Source organism: Carcharodon carcharias, chromosome 2 (assembly GCF_017639515.1).
Source record: "Carcharodon carcharias isolate sCarCar2 chromosome 2, sCarCar2.pri, whole genome shotgun sequence".
Classification (NCBI taxonomy): domain Eukaryota; kingdom Metazoa; phylum Chordata; class Chondrichthyes; order Lamniformes; family Lamnidae; genus Carcharodon; species Carcharodon carcharias.
Window position 1 is genome coordinate 161193682 of NC_054468.1, and position 24236 is coordinate 161217917.

Consider the following 24236-nt stretch of genomic DNA (forward strand, 5'->3'; position numbering starts at 1 on the left):
CATGTGACACTGTCATATGCGCTGGGACATGTCAATTTCTTTTATTTCAACATTTTGTAAATATTTAAAGTCCCTCATCAAACCTCATCTTGCCCGTGGATGAGGTTTCATGTTTATTCAGAAGCCCGCCAGGGCTCCTGGCCTGCCCGCCAACCTTATTTCCATTGATTACCTCAATTACTTTATTAATGGCCTTAAGTGACCATTGACAGGTTGGGGGGCCGACGTGGGTGACATTGAGATGCCTGCCCGATGTCATCCTGCATCATTTTACGCATCAGCGAGCGGGCCCTGGCCCCCCCCGCTCGCCGACCGGAAGATGCAGCCCCTGAAGTTTAAAAGGTGAGTTAAAAAAGGTTAAAAGTTCAGTGAATCTGGGGAAAAAAAGTAGAAAATTTACTGTTGCCTAGCGACAGTGGTCAAGTGACACAGACACAGAGAAAGGACAGAAAAGAGAGTTCAGTGTGTGTCAGAGAGAGAGAGAGGAAAGGAATTTTAAGCTCTCTACTAAGAAAAGCTACAAGGCTATTGGGGATAGTAACTGACTGAAACACAGTAAAGTGATCAGTTTAGCAGAGGAGCTACTGGAAGATTGAGTTTAGGGAACTCATTTGTTTGCTCTGAAGTTGAAGAAACAGTGAGTTTAGAGAGTGGCTTCGGGTGTCTCAGGGAGAGATACGAGTTGGGTGAAAAGCATCGAGTGAAAGCTCAGGAATTCACCAGAAGAAGACCATTTATAACTGTGCCAGTCTCAAGTGAGAAGCTTTTGTATCAAGCTGGTGGTAACTCTTCACTGGTTTATGTGCCTGTAAAAAATATTTCTGGAGTAAAATAATAGTGTGAATTTGAATCGTCTTCTTGTGTTTGTATTGAGATCTTTCCAAAATTTTTGACCGGTGTAATATGGTTCATTTTTCTTGTTTTAATAAATATTTTATTCTTCGTGTTTAAAGTTCATAAGCAGACTCCTGTGAATTTGTTGAATAACTTTCCTCCAGCGTTTCTAAAAATAAGTTAAGGGTTCTATCAAGCCAGGTTTCACGCTGGGATCTGACTTGTCCAGTATTAACATCAGCTGGGATTGTAACGTCTGCTCTTTCATGGAGATGTTAATCAATACATTGGGCAGGATTTTCCCTTCGTCAAGCGGGCGTGGCGGGCGGATCCGGGAGCTGCTGCAAAACCGATCTCTGTCGGCGAACAAGCCCCGACCGCGATTTCATGCTGGCTGGTCAATTAAAAGCCAGCCAATGTGAAAGGTGCGCTGAAAGGCCCAGCGCTGCGGGGGTGGGGCAGGAGGAGGGTGAGCACAGATGTCTGCGCATGTGCAGGGGAGAGCATGCTGACAGATCCCTGAGGGCGCAGTGCTGCCTCAGGGAGCTACAGATTTGGTGAAAGGAAATTAAAGATTTAATAAATGATATAAACATGTCCCCACATGTGACCCAGTCACATGAAGTGGGACATGTTTAAAAAGAAGTTGAAAAATCTTTGTGTGTTTTTTATTTACCGTTGGAAGCCTCATACCACCTGTGGATGAGGTTTTGTGAAAAATGCAAAGGCCGCCTGGCCTATTCGCCCGCCCGCCAACCATAAGATTGGACGGGCAGCGAAAAATACAAATTAATTAATTGCTTAAGGGCCTTAATAGGCTTTTTAATTGTTGGCGGGTGTGCTGCTGACTCTCGCGCACCTGCCGACTGAAACTTCACGAGGGTGCGCGATAATGTCAGGATGTTTGCCCAACATCAGGCGTGTGATTTTGCGCCTGATCGGGTCGGGCATGCACCCGCCTGACAAAACGTAAAATCCTGCCCATTGTGAACTGATTTTGATGAGAACCTTCTGTATAATCTCTAACTTGTTCATTTTGTGCTTATATAATTTTTTTTCTCCACATTTGTGCTAATCAAATAATGTGCTTGCATTGACATAATCCTTGTCTCTCACTCCACATGTACCTCCTTAAAAACAAGGTCATATCTTCTCTCAATCTTCTTTCCTCCAGTGAAGTCAACTTTAATTCTGTTGGTCTCTCCTGATGTGGTGAATACCAATGTATCGTAATTCTTCCAAGCGCATGAAGCTTATGGTGAACTTTTATTATTAACACTTGGTTCTCACATGAATTTAAAACATAATCTTTAAAAAATAAATCTAATTTCTATATATTCCAGTTGCTGGCAGCCAGCTAGTGGGACTTGAATCTGGGTTCTCCTCTGCAATCCTACCTCAGCTGTGCTCTGAGGCCACCTAATACATGCAGAGTGTGTTGTAACAGCTTCTTCTGTCTCCACCCTGATGCCCACATATCTTCCCAGTCTGGCAAGTACAAAAAGAAATGTCAACTTCCCAAGGTTTTATTTTCAGGGTTGTCAAAAGCAGTTGATTGCTTGGTGATAAATTACTTTTGAGAAACTGGCCTTTCAAACTTGAAACGCCCTGCCAAATACACAGGCCAGGATTTTCACCTTGTCAGGTTGGCGTGGTGGGCGGGCCTGGGAGCAGTCGCAAAACTGACAGCTGCCCACAATCGTGCCCCAACATCGACTTCACGCTGGTTGGCCAATTAATGACCAGCCAGCGTGAAACGTGTGCGGCAGTGCTCAGTGCTTCTGGGCTGGGATCGGGAGGAGGGTGAGCGTGGAAGTTTGCACATGCGGCAAGTGCACGCAATGAAAGCTCCCTGAGGCACAGAGCTGCCTCAGGGAGCTGAAGATTTATAACCTCAAAATTAAAAACTTAAGCAATGTTAAAAACATGTCCCCTCTGTCACATGAGCAGAGACATATTATGAATGAAATTTAAAAACTTTATTTTAATTTTTATTTGCTGTTGGGAACCTCATCCCTCCCATGGATGAGGTTTCCTACAAAATCCAAAGGCCTACGGTTGGACGGCAGCAAAAAATTTCATTTAATTATTACTTTAATGGCATTAATAGGCCTGTTAATTGTCGGTGGGTGCGCTGCCGATTCCCGCACGCGCCTGCTGACTGAAATATTGCGCGAGTGCGTAATGACGTCAGGACACTTGCCAGACATTATCATGCATCATTTTACAATCGAGTGAGTCAGGTGCACACAGGCACACCCGCTCAGCGCAAATTTCAGCCCCTAGTAATGCTAGATGTATCTCATAGATCCAAATATCACAAAGGCACAAATGATGGAAATTCAGTCATATGGCATATTGTCTTCATTTGCATGACTGTGAGATAATTTCACATGTTGCATTTTGTTTGCTTTCTTCATTTATTTCACTTCCCCGCGGCCCTGATGGAATTATTGCTGGAATCCAGCAATCTTCATCATTGGTTGTTACCTCAATTCAAGGATGACGTCTACTCAGAGTCAGAAGTTTCTGCCATGATCTTCATGTGGTTGAACAGGCCAATTATTGAACCATATATCTTTGGGCACATGGGGAAGGTCAATCCACAAGGCAGTGAGATAGGGAGTGTAGGATTTGCTTTCTTTCCTTTCCTTCTCTGCCACCATGCTGCCTGGTCATTAAGACTTTGGAACCCAAAGCATGATTCATCTTGATGGATAAATTGTTGCCATTTTGAATGATTAGCAGCCTCATCTCTCAATCATCCCAGTCATTGAGGTCACTGTTGCCATGCTTCAAGGAGAGCTTCACAGTATGTTTGAAGCAGAAGAGCTGGCTGGGATCCAACATTAATGGGTTTCTGTCCTATTTCTCACCTTCTGATCCTCAGATTACACTAGTTTCCTCCCAGAAAGCTAGAGGTTATCAGGCTAACATCTTCCTGGGTGTCTTTTTATCTACTCTAACCAGCAGACTGACGTTCTTCCAGCTGCTAGAGATGATGAGAATGTAGCCTCAGAACTTTGGTTTGATCAGGTGAAATCATCTGCTGCACTTCTTTTGATGGCTGAACAAGCCAAATATAGAAAGACAAAGTCTGTCACAAGTGCTAGAGATGAAACTGTCCCTTGCTGGTGATGCCTTGTTCATAGGGTTTGAAATATCTGAAACCAATGGCGAATTCCTATCCAAAGCTAGTTTCGCCATTTGCATTGATCATCAGCTAGAGTTTCCCACTTGTTGTGATTGATGTTTCGGGCTTTCCCCTGTCTCTTTTGACAGCAGCCTTGAATTGGAGCTTTGGACACCCTGCTGGTCTCTTGGCATGGGCTAGCACCCCATATAGCATATCCTTGGGGGTGCGTCCATCTTCCATCCTGTGCACATGCCCAAGCCAGCTTGATTAGCGCTAACATGTTCAACATGTTTGCCTGAGGAAATATTGCTTCATTGGTGACTTAATCTTTCCACGTGATGCCACACATGCATTGTAGACACCAGAGATGGGAGTTATTGAGCCTTTTTTCTTGGTAGATGCAAGCTGTCAGGGTTTTGCTGCCATACAATGATATGCTGAGAATACAGGCCTTGTAGATAAGCAACTTGGTCTTGTGGGTCAGTTTGTTGTTTTTCCTAAACTTTAAACTCCATTATGCAAAATATGCAAATATCATAACAATTGACAAGTTGCTTTTTATGAACCACTGCTGCATGGCTTCAGATTAGCACAGAGAGAGGCTTGGTCTTCTCAAGCTGTGATGGGGAGCAGGGGGAGACCTATTTGGGGAAAAGAAGAGAATAAATTAAAGTAATAGTCCAGTGAATGCTCATAAAACTCATACATAGAAGCCTTAACTTGAAATTTGATGATGTTTAATGTTAAAAATTAACAGGTTGTTAACCTGTTCCTGTATTGAGAAAGAGTTTAAAGGGACAATTGTGATTTCAACATCTATCAAGGTTTTTAGCACTGTGGCTTGCACACAGTGTATCCACAAAATCAAAGTGACATTGTGCTTTCGAAGTGAACAAAGGAGTTGGTTGCTGAAAACATCCTGATGTCTGACTGGCTGGTGGTGAATACAAATCCAAAGTGTTTATTCTGAAATAAATAAATGAAAACAGTAACCCACTGGAGTGCAGATAACCCTTGTATTTTATTGCAGGCTTTCTCTTCTGGTAAATTCTGTCTCACCAAATCTACAAACAAAGGCATGTTTGCTATGATGTGAATATAACACCCTTCCTTCATTCTATCTGTTTCTGCAATCTTCTTCAATGTTTTTGAGGGGCACTTGGGGGCTAGAATTATAAAATCACTAATTCATAAAGTTGAATGGAATAGAAATTTGCCCCCACAGCAGCCTTTATTCCCTGCACTAACAGGCCTACTAAGACCCCAATATGATGGGCAGGGTTACATGCACATTTCTAGCCAGAAGTGTGCCACCCAACATGTTGGACAATATGGCAGGAGTCCCCCATTGAAGTGATACTGATGGTGTGGGTTCTGCAGATCCTGCCCTCAGGAGTTATCAGGCCTTCTTACAGTGTCCACACAGATGTCCACCATGACAGCTAGGACATAGGAAACTTGAAAAGGGAAGTTCTCTGGCTTGAATCAATCCAGATCAGAGACAATGGACTGGACAGCAATACTCCGACAAAGGCAGGGTGAGGAATTCCTGAATCAAGTACTCCATGCTTCAGTTACACAATTTTTTTTGTTATTCTTTCATGGGGTGTCAGCGTTGCTGGCTAGGCCAGCATTTATTGCCCATCCCTAATTGCCCTTGAGAAGTGGTGCTGAGTTGCATTCTTGAACCACTGCAGTCCGTGCGGTGTCAGTACTGGAAAATTCCACACATTCTGAGTAGAATTGAGGAATGGAAGAATTGCAAGGCTTTGGGAGTTGTCTACTGACTTCCTAACAGCAGTGATAAAGTAGCAGGATATGTGAACATTAAAAGAGAAGTTCTTTCAAAAGTAGAGTGGTTGTGATGGGAAACTTCAATTTTCCCATAGATTGGGAAATATAGGATAGCTTCTGTCCCAAAGGCAGCGAATTTCTTGAGTGCATTCAAGACAGATTTCTGGGCCAATTATGAATCAATAGGAGAACTGGGCATATTAGATTTAGTGATCAGTAATGAGCCTTACTTAGTCAATAATCTATCAGTGAAGGAACATCCAACAGTGACTATAACATAATAAAATGCAGTATGAGTTTTGAGAGGAAGAAGGGTGATACACAACCAAGATTTTTGAATTTGGGTAAGGCTATCTTTGAATAGATGAGGAGAAAGTAACCACAGTAGACTGACAAAACTGCTATTATGTAAAAATACAGATGAACAGTGGAAAGTATTTGGCTAAAAATAAAACCTGTATATACTCCAAGAGGGCAGAACTCTATTTTTTTATTAGACAACCTTCAAAATGGTTACACACCTCGGGGTTGAATGAACATGAATAAATTGGTTGAACTTTGATTGTGTAGGTTTGTAATGTGATCTCTCGACTTGCAACAGCCTTATAACACAGGCATGAATTATTCTTTGTATTATATGCGGATGTCAGGATTTCAGTAATTTCTTTCTGTGTTCTCTGGTAACTACATTCTCTTTTTCTAGCAGATTTCTGGTGGAATGTTAGAACTGGCATTATTAGACAGTAGGATTGCCTGATTTACCAAGCCACAATGCTAACATGTATATTATTCATAGTCACTGTGCCATATCATATATCTTAGAGCTTCTTTTACCTTCAAGGATTTTATTCTACCAAATCTACATTGTTTCCTAAGACATTTGGTATTGCAGCAGCTTGATTACAATCGGAAAGTAATGGTTCAAAATAGATGCATTATTCTTTGAAGCTCTTTGGTGCATTCCATTAGGAATATCAGCTGGGATTATCTATGTTAATGGCAGAGTCTGGAGATCTGTAGGAACAGTGTGAGGTTGGATCACTTATAATGGCACTGTAAGATTGGGAAGTAAGAGTATCAATGTTACTGACTGTGTGAGATTTAAGTCTATTAATGAAAATGAAAAGTCTTACACTGATGTGTAAAATTCAAATATCACAGATAAATTCTTGTTAGGCAAGGGTATCAAAGGTTATCTGGGATAGATGGGAAGTAGAACTCGAAACAGATCAGTCATGATCTTATTGAATGATGGAGCAGGCTTGAAAGGCCTACTTCTGCTCCTATTTTGTATGTTCCTATGTTCCAGCTCCTACTGGCTCCACATTAAGGTGAATAGCAAGAAGCAAATTACCCACCTTGTCTTCAGTAATCCCTTTACTTTTGGTTAAGCCACTGTAGACCTGGGAAAACTGGCTTGCACAATGTAAACGCCACCAAACTTTTTGATCAATGTCAGATCAGGATCCTAAAACAGCCATTAAATCCATGGTTAGCATCTGCAGGGGGCCCTGCACCTGTTTCAGGCGAGCATCATCAAGATGCCCAAAAATTACCAAACCCAATTTGGCGTTGGTTGCATTTTAGAAGTGAGTTCAGCACACAGCACCCTTAGGTTGTGTTCACATTTTTTCTCCCCATTGGTTTCCCAAATGGATATCAGATTCAGAAAAATGTAGATCCAACATGCCATGTGAATGCAAGATGAATTGTAAGAACAGGTGGGACATCGGCGTTTAGAAACCAATCCAACAGCAAGTCAAAAGTTGCCACACAAATTTGTTGGCCCTAAGAGAATCCATTTTCCAATGGGTTTTTACTGCCTTACTGCCAGTGACTGGGGTTCAGTCACCTTGACAGTGGATAGAATCATCTCAGATTCACACAAAACTGCAGTAGCAGGCAGGAAAATAGATGTTTTACCCACCGGCTGCAATGACAGCTTTTTGTGCCGTGTCATCCCACTCCCAGCGCATCCCGCCTCATCAATAATGCATTCACAGGCAACTTGCCGGATCGCTGACAGGCGGGCTCAGATTTCTCGCCATGCTGTGACCTCATTGCTTCATCGCTCCGGGCACCATATTTAAAGTGCACCAGGGCGCATGCCTACTTCATGTCTTCAGACCAAGATTGCTCCAGGCAATAGATGGCCCTGAAAGCAAAGAAGACAGCAGCCCCCAAATTTAGTGATGGCTCTCTGGGGCACATGTTGGGTGTAGTGGAAGACCGCCACAATGTCCTCCGCTCCCACTCTGGCCACAGGAGCTCCACCAGACTCACAAATCCAGCCTAGGAGATGGTGGCTGAGGTGGTCAGGAGGTCAGCCATCCAGTGCAGGAAGAGGATGAATGATCTCATCCATTCTTCCAGTGTAAGTCAACCAACTCATCACCCTCAACTCTCGCACACACAAACCCATCACACATCCACATCTCACACCTCAAGGGACAACACCACTAACTCTCACACCCACCCTCATACCTCGATCAGGCTAATATCCTCTGGAGTTTGTGTCTCCATCCCATCCATGTCTCCGCTCACTGAACAAATATTCCATGCAGTGCCATGCGTCCTGCTCACACTCTCTCAATCTGATTACATACAAGGGAAGCTGGCTCACAGCAGCAGGAAGAGGTCCCACCGGGGTTGAAGTGGCCCAGATTAGGCCCCTCACTTACTTTGAGGAGTGTGCCATCACGCTGACTGGTGAGGACGTGGACTGTGCCTGCAACGACAGTTAGGACAGTGGCAACCATGAGGTTCCTGCATCCCATCATCCCTCTTCTTAACGCAACTGTGAGTGCTCTCTCTCCTGCTTTTGACTCTGCTGCCATGTACTAATTATCTCTACTGTGGTTCACAGGGAGCCCTGCCAAGCACCTGATACCCTCAGCCAGTCCCTCAGCTCATCCACGCCCTCACCTTCAGCCAGGAGGACACCTCCTCCATTGAAGAGCTGGAAATAAGCAGCCTAGAAGACCCGTCACAGCGCTTACCCGCACCCTCTACCAGTGCAGACACACACCTCATTGGGACCTAGATCTAGAACAGGCACACATTCACAATCTGGTGGTTACCACATGGACACATGTCGACAACAGCAGGAGGCAGGTTTGTCCGAGCTCCCTGACACTCAGAGGACTGCTGGGGAAGAGGCATCTGTGAGGTCTAAGTCAGATGAAGAGTGTCTGGATTTGGCCTTCCAACTCATAATGGAGAGTCAGCAGAAGGCGGAGGAACATTACGCAGAGCTGTTGGAAGCCCTCAACAGAGTGGCATATGAGTCGGAGGAGTGCGTCCACCTGCTATCTAATGAAGTGGTGCGCACATACGCATGTATGGAGGTCTCCATGGGTAGGATGGCAGGTGCCGTGGAGACCCTGGTCCAGCAAAACATGGAGATGTGCACAGACTCCATCACGGTAGCCATGGGTGAGTTCCTGCAGTGGCAGTGTGAGAGGGAAACGGGGCACCTCAATGTAGCTCCAGGTGCCCCTTCCCCCAAGAAGTTGGGTGGGGCCCTCGGGTGCCTGAAGGGAGGAGGAGAGGCAGCTGGACATCCCTGAGTAATCCACTTAGGAATCTCAGGGTCTGCCCACTCCCTCTGGGTCCCCTTTGCCTGTGGCCTCCTCAACCTCACCCTCTGTTACCGCAGAGGGAGCAACTGGCCCACAGAAGAACAGCGAAAGCAAGCCTCAAGGCGTCAGCTCTCCAAAGGGCACACACCGAAGTCATCAGAGGCAATTGCGCCTACTATTGCATAGGCTGTCTTCACCCCTGCTGCAGATGTCAGGGCAGCACCTAGGAGAAGTGGTAGGCCTGGAAAAGTTAAGAAATTCTGATGACAGGTGGCTTCATGGGTAAATACATTTTGTCACTTCATAATCTGAAAATATACTGAATAATGCGTAATGTTGTCTTTCAGTTTCATTGACAGGCTTCGCGAGTCCTCCCCCTCCATCTTCAGCACCCCACGCCCCCCACTAGCAGTTCAGCTGACCACAGCCAGACCAGAAGTGATTCTGGAGAGAGAATTGGGTGTGTGGCAGGGCCTTTCGGAGCCTGTGCGAGCATTTTCCCACAAGTGTGGAGCCCTCATCCATCACACTCATCTCAATGTCCCGAGCATTTTCAATGCTGCCTGCTGGGCTTCTCTTTCAGTTGTCCACCTGAGCTGACCTGCAGATCTGTTCACCCACTGATCACACTCCCATGCTACACCTGTCCTTGTCCAACACTACGCTCCGCTCACTATTGACTTGAAAAACATGGTTGTAGTCAAATTTCTCATAAGCTCCCCGGTGCTTTTCCCTCCCCAAGTCACCCATGCCCTTTCTCCCATCACTGTTTACCCCCTGGCATCACCTTCCACCTTCCCCCCCGTCACCTACCAACCCAAACCCTTTACGTTCCAGGATGTTCAACTGAACGTGCATGTTCCCTACCTTCCTGAGAATCCTACCCTATTCACATTGACCAACCCAGCCTCCTGCTTCCCACCCCCAGGTTCTGTGTCTGCCTCCAAATTCCCACCAATCACTCTCGCTGTTCCTTCTCCTGCTACCGTTGCACCCTCATCCCCCCACCTTCTGCCTCATTCTGCCCCTCTCATACTTACCATTCCCTCCCACCATGTCCACCCTCAGTACATTCCCCAGGAGGCAATCTTTGACTCCACAGATCTTGCACGTTCACCTGGACATCCCCCTCCCCCCCTGCACCCTTACTCCCCCCTCCACCCTTACTCCCTCCTCCACCCTTACTCCCTCCTCCACCCTTACTCCTTCCTCCCCGCCCCCCCCACAACTGAACTTCTTCCTCCCACTGGACTCCTTCCTTCCCTGGACTCCATCACCCTCCAAATCCTTCCCCCACTCCCAACTCCTCTTATACCTTCCTCCCCCCCTTACACCTACCTCTCAGGATGTCTGCGATCTGAGCAAGGCCCTAATGATAAGTTCTGACTTCTGCACATCACATTTTCCCAGAGCTGTTCTGGGTCAGCATATTTTCCGACTGGCATAATGGAAAATCTGGCGTTGGGGGATGATTCCGGTTGGGCCTTACTTTGTATCCCATTAGCAGGATGCAAAACTGGTTCATGCCGGCCTCCAGTGGAATTGGCGTTCCACTATGGTGAACACCATCGGATGATCCCACTGTGCTTTCACGCTGGTGTGAAACTGATTTTTGGCCTTCTCAGCCTATTGGCCACCCCCACCACCACGATGCTCAACACCAGCGGGGCCAGAAAATCCTGGCCAGTATTAGCTCGCAGCTTTTTAAGTTGGAAAACTTACTTTAACAGAAGGGCCACTTAAAGGTTGCTGTCTCCCTCCTATGTTGTAACTGGTAACTGACCCAAGTGCTGAAGCCCCAGCTTTCAACCTTCCATAGAAAGTCTGGACAACCCTCAATCACTAGAGAACAGGCCAGGGAAGATGAAACATGCGAAACAGCTCAAATTGTGACTGTGGCTATCCAAGTCAGACCATCACTCATATACTGAATTCCTGCCCAGAGAGATCCATTCGTGGTGGCATCACAACCATTTACACTGCACCAGCTCAAGCCATTGAATGGATTGTTAACTTTAACATTGAACTATAGCTGTTTCCACAACCATTAGAATAAAAAAAACACACAAATTCTTGAATGCTGAACATTTGATTGCTGAACTGTGTCATGGTCAAAAGGCTACCACATCAATGACTGAACGCATAAAGACTAATACCCTTTTGTCTTTGAGGAATGTGGTAGCAACTAAATTGTTCTCAGCCCAAATTATCACATGAGCAGAGAGTAATTTGACGGTCTTTGAATCAAAATACCCTGGATCAGGAGGATTATGATGTTGGCATTCCAGCAGAAAGCCATGTATTGGATAGAGACATATATTAGATAAACTGATCTATGTTTGTCATAAGATATTATGAAAGAAGTCTTTTTAAAATGAGCTTCAGTTGTTAATTTGCATTTGAAATTATTATAATAGGTCTGGCACTGCTGCAAGCTTACTCCATGACTATGATACTGACCTTCATTAGTGTCCTGTTAAACAGCACATCTCAAGGCCTTACCCAATAGAACTTTATTGTTTGTTCTTTAACAACTGCTTCATTTGATCTTTTGGTTTTCTCTTCACAGACTCACCCGGCGTGCCTCCAAGTGCCAATGCACATCAGCTTTTCCGAGGTTTCAGTTTTGTCGCTACCAGCCTTGGCCAAGAGCAGACACAACCTGATTCTCATCGAGTGATTGACCATTCAATTGTGCAGGTCTGGCAATTCTTAAGATCTTAACACTAAAAACATTGGAGCAGCCTAAAGGGGAGCTTGTTTTCTGATAATATTTTCAGTGGGCAGAATGTGCCATATAATGTCTACAGAAATGTTAACAGATCAGTAGCAGAGGCTAAGTGCTGTGGATACTGGATCTTTTACAATGCTTGATGGCTGCAACTGGTTTGATTCTGTTCTTCCCTAAGGTGATGTATGAAAACAAATCTTGTAGATGCAGACTAAATGTGACAATCCCAGAATTTTCTGATTTATCAAACGCTGTTAATTATTCAAGCAGAACATTATCCTGTGCCTCTCATAAGGAGCCTTGCTTATGGCATAGAGTAGATACTAAACAAGCATTTAATGAAGATGAATATCTATTTTGTGGACTTCAACTAAAGATACAGCTAAACATTGATAAAAGTAAAAGTTATAACCTGCCTTCTTTAAACACAAACCAAAATATCAATTGCAAAATTTGCATATAGCACTCAGTTTTTAATCTCAAAATTAGTTGCAAAACTATTCAAGATGCAATGAAACTAAAGCCTGCTTGTACAGTAATAGCATCTTCAAGAATAACTTAAATGTTAACAGTTGAAAAGTTCAATTAACACAAAAATTGACATAACATCCTTATTATGATTGGCTGCAGTAGTTTTCTTAACATTTAATAGTGCAAAAATTATGGACACTTTTAAGGTAATTTTTGAAGTCCTTTAATAGTGAAATCATATTTTTTTGGATTCTCATCAAATGGAGCTGATGAGTTAAATATTACAGACAGAATATCTATTACTGGCAGTTTGATTAGCTATGTAAAGCATAAAGATTTGTCAAACACCATTTCACTTTCATAAATCCATGTCAATGCTGCTTTATCATATTATGACTTACTAAATGTCCTGTTACATGTCCCCAAAAATAGTTTCCACTATTTTACCTATGACTGATCTTTGGCTAACTGGCCTATTATTCCCTGTTTTCCCTCTTGCTCCTTTCTTAAATAGTGGGATTATGTTTACTACCTTCCCATCCTTGGGAACTGGTCTAGAATCTAAGAAATTCTGGCAGATCAAAAGCAATGTATCCACTAACATTGAAACCTTAGGATACAGGTTGTCATTTCCAGAGGATTTTTCATCACTTAGTCCCATTGATTGCCCCAGTACTATATCTTTACTTACACTGATTTCTTTAAGTTTCTGATTCTCCAGGGAACTTTGATGCCTCATTATTACCAGATTTTTTTTATGTCTTCTACCAAAAAGACAGATACAAGTATTCATTTTATGTCTCTGCGACTTCCTTATTTTCCATTATAACTTCCCTTGACTCTGCCTCTAAGGCATCTAGATTTACCTTTGCTAACCTCTTACTTTTTCATACTTATAGAAGCTTTTGTAATCTGTTCTTATGTTTCTTGCTGGTCTACTCTAATATTCCTTTTTCTCTTTCCTTATCAATGTCTTGGTCCTCAAATGCTATATTCTAAAATTGACCCAGTCCTTAGGCTTATTACTCTTTGTGGCAACATTTGACATATTTTCCTTTGATCTAATACTATCTTTTAACTCCTATTGTGAGCCAGAGTTTGAGCGCTTTCTCTTTGGGTTTTTTGTGGCTTACCGGCCTGTATACTTGTTGCAGATTATGTATTAATTTTTTATATGCCAGCCATTGCTTGTCTACCATCTAATCTTGTAATGCAGTTCCTCAATCTACCTTAGCCAACTCAACCCTCATTTCTATGTAATCTGCTTTGTTTAGATTTATGATTTTAGTTTTCAACATAGCTAAATCACTTTCAACCTCAATATAAAATGCTATTTTATTATGATCATTCTTCCTTAAAGGCTCCTTTACTACAAGGTTATTAATTAACCGTTTCTCATTACACAATAGTAGATCTGAAATAGCCTGTTTCTTAGTTGGCTCTTTGGAAAACTGGTCTAGAAAACTATCCGGTATGCATTCCACGAAATTGTCCTCCACACCATCATTAAAATATACTTCATGATATTTTGTTAGGGTTTCCTTTTTGATTAAAGGAAGATAAAAGTCTAAAATGAATATCTCTAATATAAAGCACTCCCCATGTTTTATAAATATTGTTACAGCAAGATCTGTAATTATAGCAGTATATTGAGCTGGATTTTGCGATCAGTCCCCAAGCAATAGCACTCACTGTTGACCTCAAAGAAAACAGCTTACAAAAATCACTGGATCTGGATTTCCCCTTTCCTGCCCATGGTAATTTTTTTTCTGGCCCCAAGTCAAGAGGATCTCCAAGTGTCCAACAACACTGATATCATCAAGCAGAGTAAGCAGCCAATCACAATGGAGAATTCTCACAGACATCAAACCAGAAAGTAAAATAAAGCTGAATCTTGTCACTTTTCATTTTAAATTTTTATTGATACTGAAATAAATAATTGGAAGGCATACATAGGATTAAGGTAGAAGCTAAAATATCACAAACAAACCTTAGAAAATGCACATGGAATTTCTTGTCATAATGGAGAATTTTGACATTCAACAAATATAGCATTACTCTTTCAGGATCTGTGAGGCTTTTTAGCAGTAATTAATAACATATTACACAAAAGCCCAGTTACACCGCAGTCAACAATTTGTACCTTGTTCAAGGGCTTTCACAGATTGGAAGTTCTCATCAATGGTTCAATGGTTTTAAACTGATCGCAGTCTAGGAGGATCTCAGAAGCACATTCTCTGAAGAAGCATGGCAACAACTTCCGGATTTCTATGTTTCACTGCACATCTACAGATTCCAGATGTTGTCTCAGTTTCAGTAAAGCAATGACATGAACGCTGATAGTTACGCCGCAATTACCGCTCGCTGTAAAATCCGGGCCACAGTATCACCTACAAAGATCAAAGTCGTTGTCACAAAGAAATACAATTAGGCATCCCCTTTGCTCCTGAGGCACACTGTAAATTAAAGCAAAATATTGCAGATGGTAACAATCTCACATAAAAACAGAAAGTGCTGAAAATTCTGAGCAGGTCAGGTTTCAGAACCTGTGGAGAGAAAAACAGAGCAAGCCTTTTATCAGACCATTGGCAGGTTTAAAGGGACAGTGTCACCATACAATGTTACCGTATTTGCCCAAAGTAAAATACAGAAATTATTGGATGTGGCAAATTATTATGGGAATAAAATTATTGTATCTGCTGCAAAAGATTTATGTATTTAAATTGAAAGAAAAGATAAAATATGAAGCTTGTTCTTAAATACAGGGGCCTATTCTGGTTACTATCAATACTCTGATTATTTTCCACTTTTCACTCACAATTCTCTTCCAGCAGTTACACGGGAACAATATTCACTTCACAGACAGCTATGAGTTGAAAGAGGATGTTGGTGTTGGGTCTTACTCAGTATGCAAGCGATGTGTTCACAAAGTCACGTCTGTGGAGTATGCAGTAAAGGTAAGTGTCCATCTGTCAGTGCAGGAAATGAGCTGCGTTTATTCAAAGCAGCAAGGAGGGGTGCATGCACCAAGTTCTCTCCCACAGTACCAGGTGATGTCCACACTTTAACTCTCCCCCATGCCAGTTTGTCCCCTCCTTTCCTGAAGATGGTGACAGTTACAAAGATACGACAAACACTAACTGCACAAGGAGATCGTGCAAAGCTTTCATTCCTTGTACACAAATTTAGACAAAGTTGTCCAACAATTTCAGCATTCCATCTAATTCTGTCTCCACCCAAAATCTTCAGCTTGACAAAATCAAAATAAAATCAGAAATAAAAATAGCAAGTGCTGGAAATACTGAGCAGATCAGGCAGCATCTGTGAAAAGCGCAACAGAGTTAATGGGGCTGGGATTTTAATGGGTAAGGGGAGGTGGGTGTGAGGTGAAATCCCTGAAAAGTGACCTTGGGTTTTGAACCCAATATCATCCCGCTGATGCCCAGGTTTGACTGAGGCAGGTTCAGAGGTGAGTAGGGAACCGTGCAGCTGTTGGTAAGCAAATTATAATATTTAATGAGCCAATTAAGTGCATTTTTAACTCTACATTCTGGTTGTAACAGCCAGAGCATGGCTTCCACAATCTCTCTGCATCTCACTAGGTGGCAAAATGTGAATGTTTAGTGGGGAGTGATTACTTGCTGAAATTGCTTGGAAGGCTTGAAGGAATGAAATCAACAAGTTTGTGGTTAGCCACAGTGAAAGGCCTGTGCTTACAGGATTACATCAGTCACCCTGAAATCACGATTTTGAGACACTTTTTGGACTATTTTCCAGTGGTTCGAAGTATTCTCACCTGTGTCTCAACCACCTAGCTATCAACCTTCATGGCAAAATGGAAACAATATGCAGCAGCTTGGACCTCTGAGAAAGAGTAGGAGGAGCCTGATATGCCCATGGTTCCTGTAGACATAGACCTGGCTGCCTGAGAAGTCCATGACAGACTCACCATGCACACTTGACTTGATATGTGTGCATCAAGCCAACTGAGAGCTCCATCAGAAACCTCAAGATGGGATCCCACTCCCCGGGCACATCGCATTCCAACGGTGAAAGAGGCAACCATCACATTCACACCCTTTCCACTCCATAAATGCTGATCAGACCATTCACTACTGTCCACAGTGAATGGAGCATGCAACAAAATAGAGGCCATGAAAATGAGGAATTCAAGTAATGTCTTACTTTCACTGTAATGAAGACCTATATTACTACATTAAAATTGCTACAAGCACCCGAGTGCTTATGTAACTATGCCATCTTCCACTTTTGCTTTATATTATTTCTGTGTGGTGTGACTCAGCTGGTGGTAGACTATATGATCCCATGCTCTGAGACATGAGATGCATGTCATGGACATCCTCTGAAAATTGGAGCCTATGAGGGTCCTGCCAAAGACTGTCCCACCGAAACCCGTGCAGGGACGGACTCGGTCCTCAGGACAGGAGGCAGCAAATGGGTCTCTGTCTAGGAGGGAGGGGAATGTCCTGCGCTCCTCTGAAGGGGTACTCTCCACCTGTCTCCAGCACCTGCTGCTGCTCACGTGTTGTGCGCCTCACTATGTAACCACCTAGTCATCCACAAAGCCATCCCACCAAGATGTGTGTATCTGTACTTGTGGAGGGTGCACAGAGGTCATGTGATAGTGCATCCTCAAAGTGCTTGTCATCCTCTGAGGACTCCTTCGGCTGGCCCTGCATCATCTCTGTCATCAACTGTGAAGGACCTGTGAGAGATGAAAAACTTGGGTTGGTGCTGCCAGTGTAAAAGAATACAGACTCAGCACAATGAATTGCGTGACAATTCAGTTATTGTGGACATCAATTCAACATGATAGATGTCTAGATACCAATAGCATCAAGGGATTTGGGGATAGTGCAGGAAAATGGTGCTGAGGTAGAAGATCAGCCATAACCCTTAGTTGAATGGCAGAGCAGGCTCGAGGGGCCGAATGGCCTACTCCGGTTCCTATGAGTGCCTGTTAAGTGGCAAGTGGCAGTGTGATATTTAATTCTGCAGCCATCTCTTGAGGCTACCCCCTTTATCTTTGTAGCCAACACCCATTTTGTGTATGTGTGTGTGTGTGTGTATCATCCTGCTGATCTCCAGGGAACCCTTTTTTATTGTGGTTAGAGTGGCTGTGGTCCATCCCTGGTTCTCTGCCTCTCTCTGTAATCATATGTTCTCTTCTGCCACAATGAGGGACAGCAGAGGGTTATGAGTTTGAGAAGTGGAATGTGTATTGAGAATGGAATGATAAACTTTGAGAAGGATGAATATGAGGAATTGGTGCAATAGGAGAGTATGAGTGGTGTCTGTTGTAATGGAGGTTTGAGGAGGCAGCTGGAGAGAAAGGAATATGTGGAACTGTGAGGCATGTTGGTCCGAGGGGTGCGGCAGGAGAAAGTTGAGGAGGTGAGAGAGTGATGGCTGCTACCTGAGAGTGGTATGCCATCATCTTGCTGGTTGCCAGTTGAGGTCATTAAGCCTTTTCCAGCACTGTATCCAGGTGCTCGCGCCACTCTACTGCTGCTGACAGCCTCTGCTATCTCAAGTCACGCCTGCTTCATAAGGCTATCTGGCCTTATCCTCCCGTCCACAGGGAAGAAGACTAGATTGCAGCCAACCCACATTTGCCTTCCGTTCTGGTTTCTCCCCAGCAAGATTTCCTGCAGCCATTTCAATCCCTGTGAGGTTCCATTTGTATAGCCTTCATTGACAGATCCAGCGTATGATCCCACCCACCCTCTCTGATAGATTGGGAACCACAGAAATGCGATCCCAGAAGGTAAAAACAGTTTAGGCTGTACTCTTATTTCCACGTTTTTACTGTATTTTCCTTCTGGGATGTTAATGCCTTGAGTTAAACACTAAATTTCAGAGTCGCTGTGGGTCCTGCTGTTTCACCAGGGAGTTCCACCTAAGTTCATCAGCCAGAAAAGGTTGATTCTCTTTCCAAAGATGCTGCCTGTCCAGCTGAGTATTTCCAATATTTTCTGTTTTAACGTTACCTAACAGTCAGAAGTAGATACCTTGGCTGACTTATACTTTACATAATCTAGGTCTGTAAGTCTTACTGCTACACTTGCCAAGATCAACTCAGCACAAGCCATTCATCAAACCTGTGGTTTTCCTGGATTGTATGGCTCAGTTCCACGCAGTTTAATTACTGCCATCATCATACTGAAGGGTACTTTTAAGGCATTGCCATACTGGTCATTGGCAAACTTTGCCAAGCAGCATATGCAGTATCTGGTGCAGCACTTGGAGATGTGCCTTTCAGTGGGAAATATTTTTGGAAATCTATTCACTGATAAGAGCATCATCATCTTGGTGCAGACAGTGCTATTTATTTCCAGTTACTTCAAATGCATTGGAAGAAAGAAAAAATTTGGATGTAACTACAGACCACACCACTTATCAAGTAGTGTTCATGTGAATGTAAATGTAACTTATCTGCTACACACAATGACCAATAGAATGTGGTACAGTATGGGATTAGAAGAGCATGAATCTCATTTTAAAGATTCTCTAATGCTGGATCCACCCAAAGAAAGTGATGAAGTATGGAGCACAGCTGGAGTACAATGTGATTAGTAAAGTGTGAATGTGCATGTAGTGAATACTTAAAATTATTGAATATGTTATGTTTTAACTGGAAGTTTAATTGGTGCAATACATGTCTAGACAGAACCTCACCCTCTGTATCAATCACTCTCACATTATACCACTTCTCAATTAATTTGATTTTCTTTGAATGGGAAAGGTTTTTATTTATTGTTTGTTGTCCTTTTCTGTATTTTCTCTCTGAGGAATGTACCCATCTGTTCCTGTTCCTAATGTCCCTCATGCACTTGCACAACTAATCCTCAGTAGAAGCAAGGATTGGTTCAATTGAATATGGAATTTAAGATAATATGATGATAAAGATCCTGCACAGAATGTTCCAGGTTCACAGGAGTGATGGAGTTAACTTCATCCTAGAAACATCAGTAACAGGAAACAGGCAGCAATGCTTCAGCTGATCGTAAGGAGCAACGCAGAATTTTAATATTCATTCAGTTCCTTGAGATACAGTACAAGGCTATAGCAGGAATGTTGTATGTCAAGACTGTGAGATGTGAACCAGTGAGTCACCTGGCCTTGAAATTCAAAGGCCTAAAAATGGACATGGGGATTGTGAGGAAGCCCTCCAGACAAACTGTGTAAAGTCAATAAAAGCATATGGCTTTGGAGGTCAATGCTAGGGGTCTAGCCCAGAATGATGAACGCAACCTGATCAGGCAGTAGTAGAAGAGTAGAAAGACAGCAATGAAGAAGAAATGCTGTTACTTGCTTCACAATTACAGCCACCAGCTCAGGCCCTGACACTGTGTGCACTTTAGCGGATAGCTTAGAGGTGAAACCTGCACATAATGAGCCAGGACAAAGGGAAAGGGTAGTGCAGGTGCCAGCTTGCTGGAGGACAATGTTGCCTGTGAGTTCTGCTGCAGAGGACTCGAATGAAGATTTTAATAGAATGGACTACAGAAGGCAGCTGAGATGGATTTTGCAATGAAATGCTTGGTGCATTGGGAAGCCAGCAATCAATGCCAAGGAACATTGAGAAATCTTGCACCAACTTGGCACAGGGCTTTGTACAGAGTTTGGAGCCCATCCACTCCAGCATGGAACTGATGGTCAACTCCATTAGTACACTTGAGAACCCACTATGATTCTGTGTCTCATTGTCGATGTCTCATCTTCAATTGCAACACAAGTAGAAGCTACCCAATGTCTGGGTGCTGCTAACACTGAGTGAAAGTTCAAACTGAAGTCATGCAAGGTTAGGTTGTTGTCATGCAAGCTCAGACTACTGCCATTATGGCTGCAGCTACCAGTGTTCAAAGGGGCTTGCAGGTTTTGAAGCAGTTCTGCAATCCATGCTCCAACACATTATTAGGATTAGGAACACAAACCTGTTTTTCTCACAGAGGATGATAGCGCTCTTCCTCCCACCACTGCCACTCTACCAGTGCCCTTGTTGTTGCCAGTCAGCCAGCCAGCATAGACTGCTGCATCACATGCCGAGGTGATGCAGACCAAAGCCTGGCTTTTGAAGATCAGGGGTGCTAGAGATTATCCTCCAAGGTCATCTGCAGCCTCTTCCATTGAAAGTCAGCAGCCTTCCACCAGTCATGCAGCAACCACTTAGGTAGCACTGTGAAGGATTGCGCTAAGACAGAGAAAGGTGCATGGAAGGCCACGGGCTAAGGGAATGCACAAGGGTGAATAGGTGGCTTTTGTATGGAATAGTAGATGTATAAACTTGGATTTAAATGTTTATTTTGTGGTGGATTTATTTCAGCATTGTAGGCAAGCAGATGCTGTGATGGTCAGTAACAATGGGAAGGTGTGGGACTTGTTGGTGAATGACGAATTGGGTTCTGTTCACTGGTACCACGCAGGCTCAGACTGAGATGATCATTATCTCCCTGAACAGAAACTGGATATTTTGGTTGTAGCATAAAGGGTTAATTTTAAATATGTAAATGAATAGTCTAGATCGTCAATGATGTAAGATCCCATGACAATAGAGCCGACTGAGGATGGTTCTGTGAGAAGCCTCATACTAAGTCTTGTCCTGTGCTTAATGTTTAATGAAAGGCAAAGTTTACCAACAGCCTTGCCTCCAGCAGTCTCCATCGATCCAAACCAAGGGCAACCTAAGCTAAGGCCCAAAATGATGATAACAGATTGATAGTCTCCCCACTTCCTTTTCGTCTTCCTCTGCTTGCTCCCCAGCTGCCCACCATATACCTGGAGGCAAAGGCTACCCTCATGATGACACAATTATGCAGCAGACCATAATGAATTTTGACACATTCCCTGGATATTACTACAGTACTCCTCCATCCAGGACTTCTTCAGAGCAGTCCAGGCAGCAAAAGCATCGTTTAAGCACCCTAATGGTCTTTTGATGGCATGTCTTTCGTTATATGCATGCTGCCCACATATGCATGGGTTGTACACCAGAGTCAAAACCAGGTAGTCAATGGATAGCCCTTATCACTGAGTAGCCACAATCTCATTTCCTATGGTGACTCAAATGCAGGTGGTACAGTGGACCACCAGAGAATAAAGACATCAATAATTCTACCAGGATACTGGATTGCTCACAAGCTGGACCTCATGACAGTGGAATCCCTCAGATTCCCTTGGAAACTACTGCCTTCAAGACTGGAGCAAGACACCATTATAGACCCAAAACAGCACCCATTGTGCCAAAAATACAAACGCTATGCAACTGAATTTTGCAATCACCATATCAGTGCACCATTTCTAGTGTATATATGGGGCAGAATATCAAGCTTGGTGGGCAGGTGCGTGCCCGACGCGGCCGAAAATTGGGCGCGATGACGTCAGGCGAGCATCCCGACATCATGGCGTAGTCCTGCAATATTTCGTTCGGCAGGCACGCGCCGGAGTCGGCAGTGCACCCACCAACAATTAAAAGACCTATTAAGGCTATTAAAAAGGTAATTAAGTTCAAATTTACACTGTCTGTCCAACCTTACGGTTAGCGGGCAGGTGAAAACACCAAGCGGCCTTTGCATTTTTTAGGAAACCTCATCCACGGGCAGAATGTGGTATCCTAAAGCAAACAAAAATAAAATAAAAATTTTACAATTGAATTAAAGACAGAGTCACATGAGGGAATGTTTAAGACAATTTTACTTTGTTCATTAAGTTTTTTTAATGCGCCTCAGCGAGATCGAAGAGCTCTTTCGCATGCATGCCCAAAGTTCTCACTAGGCCTGCTCGCCCTCCACCCCCCACCCACACAGGCCACGCTGAGCGCTGCCGTTTGCATTCCATGCTGGGTTGGCCTTAATTCCCGTGTAAAATTGTGGTGCAGTGCCATTTGCAGGCGATGGTCGGCTTCCCGACTACCCCCGCCTGCCCCTGCCGAGCACCCCCACCGAGGGCAAAATCCTGCTCATGGCTTTTCTGTGCTGAAGTGAGCAGATTTGAACACCATATGTCATGCAGTGAATAGGTACTTTGCAATTAAGGGTTTTGTCCTGTTAAATTAATAAGACTTAGTCATATTCTTCAATTATTCAGTCCCCTTGTTTCTACCACTGCTCTGCAAGGAGTATGGGTAGGAGGCTAACAGGTTTTACTTGCTCTGATTCTAGAAATTGCAGAGATTTCACCACTGTGGATACCAGTGGTCTCTTGCTGCTGAATTTACAGTAAAAGCTACATCCCAACGCAATTGTCCTCCAGGGAGCAACTATGAAAGGGAGACATTCAGAAGGAAAACTAATGGAGAAAAAAGCCTTATATACTTCACTCACACAGAGGTTTTCTGAAATTATAAGTGAATGCCATTGATAAAACAGCTTTCACTCTTATGTTTCCAGATTATCGATAAAAGCAAAAGAGACCCATCAGAGGAAATTGAAATTTTGTTACGATATGGACAGCATCCAAATATTATCACCTTGAAGGATGTGAGTAGATTAGACACATTGTTACACTGCAGTAATGGGGCACATCCGTCCTTATTGGAAAATGTTCTAACTGACATAGTACAGGTTGATGTGGACAATTGTTAAACTTTATGGAAATGCTTGACCAAGTGTTTACCTTTCACTCATTTTGACTTCATAAAAGTTTGGTAAACTTTGTACATGTGGGATTTGACATTGGATTTTAATTGGCTACAAGACATAGACATATTATCTTCAGAGTAAGCAGTTTATCATTCTTGGAGAAGTTAGATTTCTTTTTGAGGTAAATTTGAGGCAAAGGTGATATGTCAGACCGTAGAAGATTGCATCGAGTAGACCCGTTAATCTGGTGCCTGAGCCAAGCATTTCCACAGTCTTCCTGCTGATGATTGACAAGCCAGCTTGTTTCACTGATGGAACCTGGAAGGATGAACTTATCCCAGAGAGCTGAAATTCTTCCTGCTTTGCACAGTAATGTGGTAATGGATAGGATGTACTCACTGGACAAGTAGCCCTGTAATGGTAAGTTGTGTGCTTCTAACTGCAACATGTCAGGGAAGTCCAAGGCCTCAGTTTGTTCAATCTTTCTCAATAGGTCTAATCTCTTAGCTTTGGTATCATCTTTTTAAATAATATTTTTTACCTTCTCCTATTCATCCATTTCATTTTTATAAGAACGAGACCAGAACTATGCACACTATTCCTATTGTAGCCTAACTAAGATTTGATATTAGTCTAATATAATTGGTCTGCTTTTCCATTCCAGGCCTCTATAAGTGAATCTTAGTGCTTTGTTTATTTTTTTGCTTTGTTTTTGTTTTATTAACTTGTATCACTATTTTTAATATAAAAGCCAAGTACTGCGGGTGCTGGAAATCTGAAATAAAAACAAAAAATGCTGGAAAAACTCAGCAGGTCTGACAGAATCTGTAGTTTCTCTCTCCACAGATGTTGTCAGACCTGCTAAGCTTTTCCAGGATTTTCTGTTTTTATTTCACTACTTTTAATGATTTGTGTTTCTATATCCCTAGATTCCTTTTCACCTCTATCTCATTTAGACCCTCATTTTACAAGGAATTATGTGGCCTCCATATTCTTCTTATCACAATGCACAACTCACATTTATCTATAATGAAATTAATTTACTAATTACGCACACATTCTGCAAGTTTATCAATGTCGGCTTCTAT

At 43.1% G+C, this 24236-nt stretch overlaps 1 protein-coding gene across 1 annotated transcript in view; it reads left to right on the forward strand.

Moving 5' to 3' along the window:
- rps6ka2 (ribosomal protein S6 kinase, polypeptide 2) overlaps positions 1-24236 on the forward strand; it is a 240953-nt gene that overhangs the window by 160261 nt on the left and 56456 nt on the right. The window contains exons 12-14 of the mRNA XM_041206960.1: positions 11915-12045; positions 15379-15504; positions 22957-23046. Of these exons, the coding sequence (XP_041062894.1) occupies positions 11915-12045; positions 15379-15504; positions 22957-23046 (347 nt within the window). The remainder of the gene's footprint in view (positions 1-11914; positions 12046-15378; positions 15505-22956; positions 23047-24236) is intronic.